Source organism: Hemicordylus capensis, chromosome 17, assembly GCF_027244095.1.
Source record: "Hemicordylus capensis ecotype Gifberg chromosome 17, rHemCap1.1.pri, whole genome shotgun sequence".
Lineage (NCBI taxonomy): Eukaryota > Metazoa > Chordata > Lepidosauria > Squamata > Cordylidae > Hemicordylus > Hemicordylus capensis.
This window is the reverse complement of record NC_069673.1, coordinates 14,865,650-14,877,424: the sequence shown is the minus strand read 5'-3', so window position 1 is coordinate 14,877,424 and position 11,775 is coordinate 14,865,650. Positions and strand designations below refer to the sequence as shown.

Below are 11,775 nucleotides of genomic sequence, written 5' to 3'. Positions count from 1 at the left end.
AGCGTGCCCCTCCCCTCAGCCTGATTGACAGGCTTCAGAACATTTGCACTGAATAAGAATATGACAAATATTTGAATACCCCTTTTTAACCAAAAATTTCACCAAAGCGGTTAACATTAATTAAAATGGATCCCTGTCCCCAAGGGCTCACCATCTAAAAAAAGAAACACAAGACAGACACCAGCCACAGCCACTGGAGGGATGGATAGGGCCGGTTGCAATCTCCCTGCTCAATGAAGAGAATCACCACTTTAAAAAAAGTAAAATAACCTCCTGCAGGGATGAGAGGGCATATGTGCTCCCAGCCAGAAGGGGTGGGGAGAGATGAAAAAGATTGGCTCAAAGCAAACAGTTAGGTCTTCAGCCTTGTGTGCTTGTCCTTCAGCACAGGTTAAAAACCTCTCCTGGTTTTGTAACCTCTGGTGCCGGCAGCTGGTTGCTGGAGTTAATCATTACTTAGGTGTAAACAGCCACAAGAGTAGACCTTAGATGTCCTCCTGGACAGGCCTGGCAGGATTTCGCCCATCTGCTGCGTGATTTGCACAAAGGAAAGGACCTCTTCAAGTCCCTTGTGATGGAACAGAAGGGGGCTCCAACAACAGCCTGAAGAAAACAGCCTCCGCTGAGGCCAAAGCAGGAACTGAGGAAGAAAAACTCCCCTCCAAGCAAGGGAGGAGAGCTGGTCTTGGGGTAGCAAGCATGAATTTGCTAAGCAGGGTCCACCCTGGTGTGCATTTGAATGGGAGGCTCCATGTGTGAGCCCCGTAAGATATTCCCCTGAGGGGGTGGGGAGCAGGAAGGGCATTTGCATGCTTACAAGCAGAAGGTTCCAAGTTCCCTCCCTGGCATCTGCTGTTTTCCCTGGCAGAAGCCGCTGCCAGTCTGTGTGTGACAAAATGGTCTGACTCGGTAAACGGCAGCTTCCTATGTTCCTAACGGCCCCTCCCTACAGATTTGGCCATGAGACATTTGCTTCTGTTGAATGAACCAGGGGACAGCCGAGGCAATTTTGCATCTTCCCCTTTCCCAGTTCCTGTTTTTCTGGAATTGGATGGCTGCACCCCTCCCTCCAATACATACTAGCAACTGAATGCTGGGTAGATGCTCAAACATCCCTGTCCTGGGTCATTCACCTCTCGGCCACTCGGTGAAGAGACCAAAGTCCACATTTCTGTGCAGGCCATATTCCAGGGTCCGATCAGCTTTGCAGAAGCCCAGTAGAGTTGAGCAAACCACCAGAGCCATGAAGACCCAAGGTTTCTTCCTCCTGTTCGCTGCGGCCGTCTTCACCTCTGCCAGAGGAAACCCCATCGAGACTGCAGACAACATTCCAGTCCAGGAGAACTTCAACGAGACAAAGGTAACCCGTTGGAGAGAAGGTTCAATTCCTTTGTATTAGCATATTAGTAAAGAAGAAGCATGCTCAAAGTGAGAAGAGGAGCAATCATCAGGGACAGAGCAGATGCTCTCTAAGAAGAGGATTTCCGCCCTTATTTCACACACACAGGAGGGAATGCCTCTTCCAAGATGGTGCCGTTTAATAGACTAAAATTAATGGGGGAGCCAGTGCGACGTAGTGGTTAGAGTGCTGGGCTAGGACTAGGGAAACCCGAGTTCAAATTCCTGTTCAGCCATGAAAGTCACTGGGTGACTCTGGGCCAGTCACATCTCTCTCAGCCTAACCTACCCCACAGGGTTGTTGTGGGGGTCAACATAGCCATGTACACCACTCTGGGCTCCCTGGAGGAAGAGCGGGATATAAATGTGAAAATAAAATAAACAAAAACAAAATGTTGCCATTCTAATTTAGACAACCAATAGATCATTGGGAATTTCAGCAAACTTTGGGGGGTGGGAAAATAGAAGTGTCCTTTCAGGCCCGTAAATGCAGCTCCCTCCGCCCAAAGCTCAATAAAGTCGACACATTCCAGCTGATGACCCATTGTGCAGAAAGTGCATAGCAAGAGAAATCCCGACATTCTGGGCTGGAGGAAGTTCGAAGGAACCTCACTTTGACTTCTTGGCCAGGAAATTCCTTGGACAGGTTTTTAAGTAGAGAGTTGCTCTTTTTCTCTCCTCCACCTTAGCTTTACGGGACGTGGTACGACGCTGCTATTGGCAGCACCTGTGGATGGATGAAGAAACATAAGGACCGGCTCAGCATGGGGACTCTGGTGATCGGTCCAGGGAAGACGAGTGCGGAAATGAGTGCCACCAGCACTAGGATCAGGTAGGTATTAACTCCCATCGCTTCCTACTGGAGAGAGTCCTTTCATCTATGGGGCCTTCTGCATGCAAAGTTTCTGCTCTGCCCCTAAGCCAGAGACTCCCAAGTGGGTCCCCATCACACACACACACACACCCCTCACAACAGCCAAAGGATGTTGTCTTTCTCTAAGAGCCTTTTCACCACCTTTGTCTTTCTCTGCAGGCAGGGCCTCTGTAGCGCACACACCACAGACTATCAGAAGACCAGCGTCCCCGGGAAATTCACCGCACACAATCCTAGTAAGTTTAGGAGAAAGAACTGAGAGGCCTGCATGGACGTGCCCATGGTTTTAAACGGGGACTCAACTTTAATTGCCCTTTTGCTCTCTTTCCCGCGAGTGGGACGACATTGCAGCAGTAGCCTTGGGCAGGATCCGTTTGCTTGGGGGAAAGCATCATCTCCAGACAGGATGTCTGTTTATATATACACGGCCATGTGTTGGCGAGGATGGATTGGGCATACAAGGAGGACAGAGCTATCAGCGACTGCTAGTCTTGATGGCTCTAGGCCACCTCCAGCCTCAAAGGCAGGATGCCTCTGAGTCCCAGTTGCAGGGGAGTAACAGCAGGAAAGGGGGCCTGCCCTCACCTTGTGCCTGTGGGCTTCCCAGAGGCATCTGGTGGGCCACTGTGGGAACCAGGAGGCTAGACTAGATGGGCTTCCTTGGGCCTGATCCAGAAAGGCTGTTCTTATGTCAGGGATCCCCAGATGTTGTGGGGTTACAATTCCCATCATCCCCCATCACAATGGCCTCTGGGTTTGGGTAGTTGTAATCAAATCTAGCAATTCATGCGTTAGGCTGCAAAGCAGAATGATTCCCCTGCTGCCGCCCCGCAAAAAGAAAAGAAAAGAAAAAAGCAATGACATTTGCTTGCAGCTGTTTGGTATGACAAAAGTCAAGCCTAACCAAGCCCTGCTCTGCCTTTTGCTCTAGAATGGGGGGCAAATATAGAGACCTACGTGGTTCGAACCAACTACGACGAATACGCTGTCTTTGTGATGAAGAAAAACACCACCTATGGACTCAGCACCACCGCCAGACTTTACGGTATGCAGCTCCAGAAGCCCAGGACTATACGCTGGTCTTGTTGAGGAGAGCTGGTCTGGTGGCAGCAGGCATGACTGGCCCCCTTAGCTAAGCAGGGTCCACCCTGGTTGCATATGAATGGGAGACTAGAAGTGTGAGCACTGGAAGATCTTCCCCTCAGGGGATAAGGGGGCCACTCTGGGGAAGAGCAGAAGGGTCCAAGTTCCCTCCCTGGCAGCATCTCCAAGAGAGGGCTGAGAGAGACTCCTGCCTGCAACCCTGGAGAAGCCGCTGCCAGTCTGTGAAGACAATTCTTTGCTAGATAGACCAAAGGTCTGACTCGGTATATGGCAGCTTGCTTCGGATGTTCCTAAGCTGCTTAGAGTTGCTATTCAACCCCAAGAGAGTTTGTTTCGGAACAAAGGGCACCATATATGAACTAGGACACATCTGTTCCTAAAATGCATGCACACACTTGACGAAGCAGTGTTTAGCTATCACAGCTTACAAATACTGAAGAAGAACTTACCCGCTGCAGCATGTTCAGTATCGGTGTGGGGGAGCGTGTCTAACAGTGTGAACTTGGTTTGCAAGGAGAAGAGTTTCCAATATGCCTTTTGCTGTCCTTTCCAGGAAGGAGCCCGGAGCTGCGTGAAGATCTGGTAGCTGAATTCCGGCAGTACGCCCTGGACCTGGGGATTCCTGAAGACTCCATCTTCAACCTGATTAATAAAGGCAAACCTTGAGGGCTGAGAAGGGGCTGTTCTTTCCAGTGCTGGTGCAGAGGACCTTTCAGATTTCAAGAGGAAGAGGGACATTTTTATTGAAGCCTGGATTTTATTTTATTTTATTATTTATTTATTTGAGGTTCCCAGTTCCCTCCCTGGTGGCATCTCCAGGGCTAAGAGAGAGACTCCCGCCTGCAACCTTGGAGAACCTGCTGCCAGTCTGGGTAGACAATACTGAGCGTGATGGACCAATGATCTGACTCAGTAGACGGCAGCTTCCAATGTTGCGATGCCTCTCCATCCTGTAATAACTCTGGAACTTGTCTCTTTTCTCAGGGCAGTGCCAGCCTGGGCCGGCCACAGGTGAACCACAGATAGGTGATTCTGCCAGAAAGGAACTTTCTGGGGTGAGATGGCGGGGGGGACATTTAAAAATATTTGAAAATAAACAGAGTGGACAGGAAATAGCACTTGCAGAAGAGTCTGGCCTGGCGCTCATGTGCTTCATGCTTCTGCCACTGTATTTTGTTGACAAGAATTCCCACCTCTTGTGTCCACAGAGGATGAGGAGAGCCGCCTTACTGGATGAGGAAGGGTCTGCCGACGGCTCTTTGCCAACTTTTGGAGGCAATAAAGAAGGTAGGTTTCCAAAGGGAGTTGTCCTTTTGGTGTGCATCGTCATGGGATTGGGAGCAAAGGGGCTTCCCAGGCCAGGCTGAGGTTATTCACTCCTGGTTCGAGCCATAAGGACTGAATTTAGAAAACTCCAAGTGACAGGGAGTTCCCCTGGTGTCACAGCAGCCCCCCAAAGCCTGTGCTGTGTGTGATCACCAGCTGACTGTGGACAGAGGGAGACACACAGTCCAGTCTGCCAAGATGACCTAAGAAATGGGAAGGGTCATTCCAGAATGAGGCGTTTTCTAAAATTAGCTTGCTCTTTCTTTCTTTCTTTCTTTCTTTCTTTCTTTCTTTCTTTCTTTCTTTCTTGCTTTCTTGCTTTCTTGCTTTCTTGCTTTCAAAAAAAACCACACTGGCAGTTGTGGGTTTGGAATGTGTAAACATTTGCAGCCACGCTTGCAATATTAGAGTTGAAATTTGTAAACAGTGACAAGCTTGGTGGTAAACGTTGGCAAACTTCCTTGCAGACGTTTGCACCAAAGGCAAAGGCTCGTTTTGCACCAAAGGGGCCGGTTCCCTTCAGCTGTGCATTCTGCTCCCCTTAACCAAGCCGGTCCTCCTTGACTCTAGACCACTGCCTGCTGCCAAAGGACGCCGGCCCCTGCCTGGGGATGCTCCCTCGGTATTTCCACAACACCACTTCCGAGACGTGCGAGGTCTTCTTCTATGGAGGGTGCCTGGGGAACGGCAACAACTTCTTGTCTGAGAAGGTCTGCCTTCAGACGTGCAGGACCGAGGGTGAGTGGAGACCCGGGGAACCCCAGCCCCCCACCCTATTCCGGCACAACGCCAATAGCCCGTCCCACAATTGTCCCTTTGTAGGCTGTTCAGAGGTAGACTACGTCTGAGCCTGCAGGTCCCATCATGGCAAACAGCCACTGGCAAACCTCCTCTGTGAATTGGCTGGACCCCCATCCAAATCAGTGGCTGCCTTGCCACACCTTGTAGCAGTGAGTTCCACAAGTCAGCGACGTGCTGAAACACATAGGCCCAAGCCCTGCCAGGCAGAACCTTCTCGAAGGGGCGAGATTAAGCCATTTGAGGGCCAGGCAAGACAAAACTGCCCCCCTTCCCCCCCCACCCTGCAGCCTCACGCTGCTCACAAGGGGGCACCACTGCACAGGCCCAGAGTCCGAGCCCCGGCTGAGCCTGCGGTGCACCAAATCTTTTGCAATGTTTCCTTGCCTTCCCCTCCAGCGGCTTGCCGGCTTCCCATCCTCCCAGGAGGCTCCTGCAACGCCGAATTTTGGGGGTTCGACGCCAACCAGGGCAAATGCATCACCTTCCGCGGGTGCGGGGGCAACGCGAACAAGTTCTACCTTGAGAAGGAATGCAAGGAATACTGCGGAGTCCTCCCTGATGGTACGGTCACACACACACACACACACCAAGTGGCAGTCAGTCACCAAGGCTGCACACCTTCCACATCCCTGAGCCCTGAACATTATGCAGCTTCGGAACATCTGCATAGGTTGCCTGGATTTGCATTGCTGATTCTGAATCTGGGGGTGGTGGGGAGTACGTGTCTCGTGCTTTCCAGTGCCTTTCTTTGCCACCATAAGGACTAGAAACTTAAGGCCGGGGGAACCCAAAGTTCTCCAGGACGCCGAGCCTGGTCACCCGTTTCATCCCCACCACAATCCTCACCAGCTTGCTTCTTGTCTCCTAGGGGAGGAGGAGTTCCTCCAGCTGTCACGTCCGTGAGGCTACTGGGGAAAGGTAACGGAGGGAAGGCAATTACCTGTTTCGAAACTGCCTCCCTGGCCTGCATCGGGGCGGAATAAATACGTTATTTTACACTGAGTCGTGTGGTGTGTCTGGGAGCATGCTGGTTCTCCAGAGGTGCCGTCCGCTGGGGAGTGAGAGCCATTCTCGCACAGTAGCCAGCATAGATTGTCCCCTTTGCTAAGCAGGGTCTGCCTTGGTTTGCATTTGGATGGGTGACTAAATATGAGCACTGCCTGCGGTAAAATATTCCCCTTAGGGAATGGGGCCGCACTTCAGTGGAAGAGCGTCTGCTTTGTATGCAGAAGGCCCCATCTTCAGTCATCAATCCCAGCTTTGATGCATCAGTATTCAGGGCTCGACGGCCTCTGGCCTTGGAGGTCTGTAGCAAAACATTGCATCGTGCGGCCCCTTCACTGGAATAATTTCTAGAGATGTGCAAAACAATTCAAGCTTGAAACGGCCGTCTTGAGTGTTTCAAGTTCGAAACGAGACACCCTTTATCTTAAGGGCCTGTCTTGAGCTCAAAACAAAACTGCCTCGCTTCGAGCTCGAATCGTTCTGAGTGTTTTGAGCACCATTTTGGAGGCATTCCTTTCCCCCAGTCAATTTGTTTTCAGGAACTGGCTTGCGATCCTAGGGCGGGTTGGGGAGAAGGTTAAAAATGTGTTTAAGCTCGCCTGCTTGCCCATTTCTTTTGTGGGTTGGGTGGTCGGTAGCACCCATCATGCCCTATTACCCAACCCTCTTTGGTGTCCCTAGGAGATACCCATGGAGAACAAGGGGGTGTTTAGAATCTGCGCATTGTTCCCTATGGCCAAAACACCCGAAACAGTTTCGTCCCGTCAAAACAACTGGGTCCAACCACGGTTTCGAAAGAAACGTTTCAGCGGAAACGACACACACACAATCCGTTTTGTGCACCTGCCTAGCTTCCCGGTGCCCACAGGGGGCGCAAGAGGCCAACAGATTGGATCCCTTACAGGGGGTCGGAGTGCCTTTTGAATGAATAGCAGCAAAGCCGTCCCATATTGCAGCCCTCTTTCCCAAGCAGATTCATGGAGAATTGTTCCTCCTTTTCCCCACCTGCGCTCTAGACTTGTTCTCACAACTGAGCCAGAGTGCACGAGGCTGCACACACAGCACCTCCGTCCCCATGATCAGCCACAAGCTGGGCACCAAGGCAACAGGACCACCCCTGGAAAAAGAAAACCAAACGACAACCACCCCACACTGGAGATTACAATGCAGGAAAGGAAGCTTGCAAACAAGCCCGCACAAGTGGCTAGTCCACAATGAGACTTCCCCACACAGGGGGACTGTCCGGGGGCTGTTTACGAGCCTAAGTGGAAACAGCAGCATAGCGACATAGGAAACTGACTTCTACGGAGGAGTCAGGCCACTGCTCATGTAGCTCAGCACTGTCTCCCCTGACGGGCAGCAGCTCTCCAAGGTTTCAGAGAAGAATCTTTCCCCGCTCTACCTGGAGATGCTGCCAGGGACTGAATCTGGGATGTTCAGAATGCAAGGCAGGTGAGCTGTGTCCCCATCCTCTACTGCACGGCTGCTTGACCTCGGCCCCCCTGCAGATGTTAGCCTGTAACTCTCATCGTCCCTGACTATTGGCCGCTGTGGCAGGGCATGCTGGGAGCTGTAGTCCTCAAACAGCTCCAGGGTTGAAGCTGACCATCTCTGCCCTAAGCAGAATAGCTTCCAAATGCAAACCAGGGCAAACCCCCGCTTAGCACAGGGGCCGATCCATGCTCGCTACTACAAGATTGCAGGATCAGGCCCACTGCAGCAGCACCCAAGGGCCTGGGTACGGATAAGACCTTGCTGACCGGCAGGGACCTGCCGGTCAGTCGCCCGTGAGAAGGCAGGGGGTCCTGCGGGTTTTAAAGAAACAGCATGCCCTCAGTGGTGCTTGCAGAAGGACCTCAGGTCATTGTGGTGGCAGCAAGCCTGACTGGTCCCCTTAGCTAAGCAGGGTCCGCCCTGGTTGCATATGAATGGGAGACTAGAAGTGTGAGCACTAGAAGATATTCCCCTTAGGGGATGAGGGGGCCACTCTGGGGAAGAGCAGAAGGTCCCAAGTTCCCTCCCTGGCAGCATCGCCAAGAGAGGGCCGAGAGAGGCTCCTGCCTGCAACCTTGGAGAAGCCGCTGCCAGTCTGTGCAGACAATACTGAGCTGGATGGACCCAGGGTCTGACTCAGTCGATGGCAGCTTCCTATGTAAAAAGTTGTGCTACCCGTAACGGAAATGAAACTAACCACATGTGTGTGACGCAAAGGGTTCCTCGCTTCTCTGCACACGGGGTTGCACTAGTCAAGGACGCCTGGGACAAAGACGGATGCCGTGGCGCAAGCATCACGCACGGTGTCTTTGCACCGGCATCGACACTCTGGTCTGGATGGTGCCCCCACACCTTGAGCACAGCATGCGCCCCCATCTCCTGTTATCCCTGTGGCACACCTTGCCCACCTGCCCAGCACACTCTGGGTGCACGCCCGGAAAAGGCCCCCCCCGGGCATCCTCGGGGATGGAGGCCTTTGACAAGGGGACGCAGCCCTGGACACCCCTGAGCCCAAGGGCCCCTCCAGGCACCTGTCTTCCTCCTAACCTTCCCAAAGGCACCGCGGAGGGACCCCCCGCCCCGCCCTGCCCCACTCGCTCAGCACCCTGTGTGGAGAAGAAAGCCATCTCCCGGGGGGAGGGGGAACTCCCCTACACTGGACGCCCGAAGACGCCCCTCTGCCGGGCCTGCCGCTCTAGGCCCACAGATGGTGTGCGCCCCCCACCTCCCGGCCGCCTCGGGGCAGCCTCTGCCGCCTGCTGCCGCCCAAGCTGCCGCCTTCCCTTTTCCTCCTCGGTGCGCGTCAGCCGTGCCGCGGCCCCCCCTCCCTCGCCAAAGCCCTCTCTCCCCCCCCCCAGCCAAAAAAGGGGGGGGCTCCATTCTGCACTTTCCAGCAATTAAGAAGAATAAAGCAACAGTTGTCTCAAGGCAGGCCAAGGATCTGGGTGACCCCGATTTTCTGTGTGGCTGGGCAGGGTGAATGAGGCCATTGAGAACGGGCTGCCTGGCACCTCCGCCCGGGGACCGTCTCCCCTTGCAGACCCCCCCTCCCCCTTGGGCTCCCTTTTTAGTTTCCTTCCTGGAAAAGAGAGCCCCCTCCCACCCCGCCATTGGCCCAGGGGGCTGAAAGGGAGCCGCCGCCGCGGAGAGCGGATTAAAAAGCCCCACTGGGAGAGGGAGAGGCCAAAGGGAGGTGAGGGCGGGGAGAGAAAGGGGGCTCAGTGGGGCACCGGGGCAGGCCCGCCTCCAGCCCCCGCCCCGGCATTCCTAAACAGGCCTCTTCTGCAGGCAGACGGGCCAGGAGAGCCCTCGGCCTCCCTGTGCCTGTCCCCGGAGGAGCAAGCCCAAGCCAGGGCAAGGGTCCATTCACAAGGGGGGCCCCTTCTTTGGGGCCACATTGGGCAGCACAGGGGGGTTCCGGGGCCCTCCTGTCCCGAATGCTGGAGTGGGTGAGGAGAGACCTTTGTGTAAGGTAAAAGGGCGGCAGAAGCCTTTTTGCCTATGGGTGGCAACAAGCTTGATCCGCACCGCCTTTGCGGCCTCACCCTTTCCCCCCAAACATAAATTGATCGTCGACTAATGAAACCGGGGAGACCAGGGTTCGAACCCCCGTTCGGCCATGCGACTCACCGGGTGACTCTGGGCCAGGCGCGTCTCTCTCAGCCTAACCGAACTCATAGGGTTGTGGTGAGGGCGAACATAACCATGTACACCGCTCTGGGCTCCTTGGAGGGAGAGTGGGATAGAAATATAATAAAATAAAAGAAGGGAAACATCTCTGGTCACATCCGAGCAGCAGGAGGAGGCATGAACCAAAGTGTCTTGCCCGCTCGATTTCTTTCTGTTACATTAATCAACAATGCATTTCTGTTGTTCTTATTTATCATCTGCATCCTCCTGGGATCCAGCTAATACTTGTATGGAGTTCTGTTTGCAGCTTTCAAAATACACACACACACAAACACACTATGCCAACCCATCTTGACAACATTGTTATGAATGCAGGGTTGTTACCAGCCCAAAACTGTTTTCACCAAAGATATTGGAGGGTATGTCACCAGATGTGGCTTTGTATACCTTCCCACCGGTTCTAATAAATGTGTACATTTGAAGCTGCCACACTGAGTCAAACCCTTGGTCCACCTGGCTTGGTACTGTCTGTTCTGACAGGCATCAGCTCTCCAAGGTTTCAGGCTTGGGGGGGGGGGGCGGATCCTTCCCAGCCTTACTTCCCAAGATGAAAGGTGGGGGTCTTCTGCATGGAGTGCAGGGTCCCCTCCCCACAGAGCAGCTTTCCGGGGGTTTTGGCTCGGGGGGGGGTCTTTCCTGGCCCTGGCCTGACTGGAGATGCTGCCAGGGTTTGAACAGGGGGGGGGGGATCTTCCACAATCCTTCCCGAAATGTTCATTACAGTTGTACTTAATTGGCCTGTCTGTGGTGGTTTCAGTCCATTCGGTTTCGGCAGCTGGGTGGTTATGCAAAGGCACGGGTCGATGGGTCTTCATCAGACCCCGAAGAACTGACCCAAGCAGGCAGCAGACAGGCCCCTCCCTTCCTCTCTCCCTCCACCTTGCCCCACGGCTCTGGCTGTTCCTGCAGGTCACCCTGGGACTGTGGTCATCCCTGGGGAGGCCACAGGGGGTCGCCTCCCCACCCCCCTCATTCATCGGCAGAGGTTTCTTCAGGTCCTAACAGCCTCACTGAAGGACGATGATCCATCTCCCGCCTGGCTGATGCAAGACAGATGGCATCCCAGGGACAGGCAAAAGCCTGGGACATTTCTGCACGCCTTTCCCCAACCCCTTCAACTTCTGCCGAGGCCACTCCAACATTTCGACTGAAAAGGAGCGAACACACCCACCCACTCACACCCATACCCATGATCCATCCCAGTCAATTTTTGCTTTTGGCCGAATTTCATCTGCAGCGCCGAGACAGACAGATTGCCTTCTGCAGGCCACCACAGGTTCAGCTGGAAAATCCCCAATCAACTCAGCAGGTAAACCCAGCTAGCCATCACAGTGGTCAGCCAGGATGCAGAAGAAAAGCATCGGCTGCAGCCAGCAAGACTCGCGGGAGCTGATTCCACAGCACTGCTCGTGGACGTGTCGGGCAAGGGACCTTTGACCTCCCCGCCCCACTGAACTCCTGCCTGTGGCCGGACACTCAAGGGGCATCTTTCAGGGCAAAGTCACCACTCATGCAAGCATTGGCCAGGCTTAAACCTTGCCAGTTCTGCACGAACTCAGTCGGCACCTGAGAATTCACAGCGG

General features: G+C 53.8%; 1 protein-coding gene across 2 annotated transcripts; it reads left to right on the top strand.

Annotated features, from left to right (window-relative positions):
• The first annotated feature begins 1,186 nt into the window (after window positions 1-1,186).
• Window positions 1,187-6,505, top strand: AMBP (alpha-1-microglobulin/bikunin precursor). Of its 2 annotated transcripts, none has more exons than XM_053281778.1 (10): window positions 1,187-1,360; window positions 2,088-2,230; window positions 2,432-2,508; window positions 3,204-3,317; window positions 3,930-4,031; window positions 4,361-4,431; window positions 4,585-4,663; window positions 5,273-5,440; window positions 5,900-6,064; window positions 6,372-6,505. In XM_053281778.1, the coding sequence occupies exons 1-10, from the start codon at window positions 1,244-1,246 to the stop codon at window positions 6,404-6,406; spliced, it is 1,071 nt and encodes a 356-aa protein (XP_053137753.1). In that variant the 5' UTR covers window positions 1,187-1,243; the 3' UTR covers window positions 6,407-6,505. The 2 variants fall into 2 exon arrangements, with proteins under 2 accessions (XP_053137753.1, XP_053137754.1); XM_053281779.1 differs by having other exon boundaries at window positions 1,188-1,360; window positions 4,361-4,399; window positions 4,586-4,663.
• The last annotated feature ends 5,270 nt before the right edge of the window (window positions 6,506-11,775 follow it).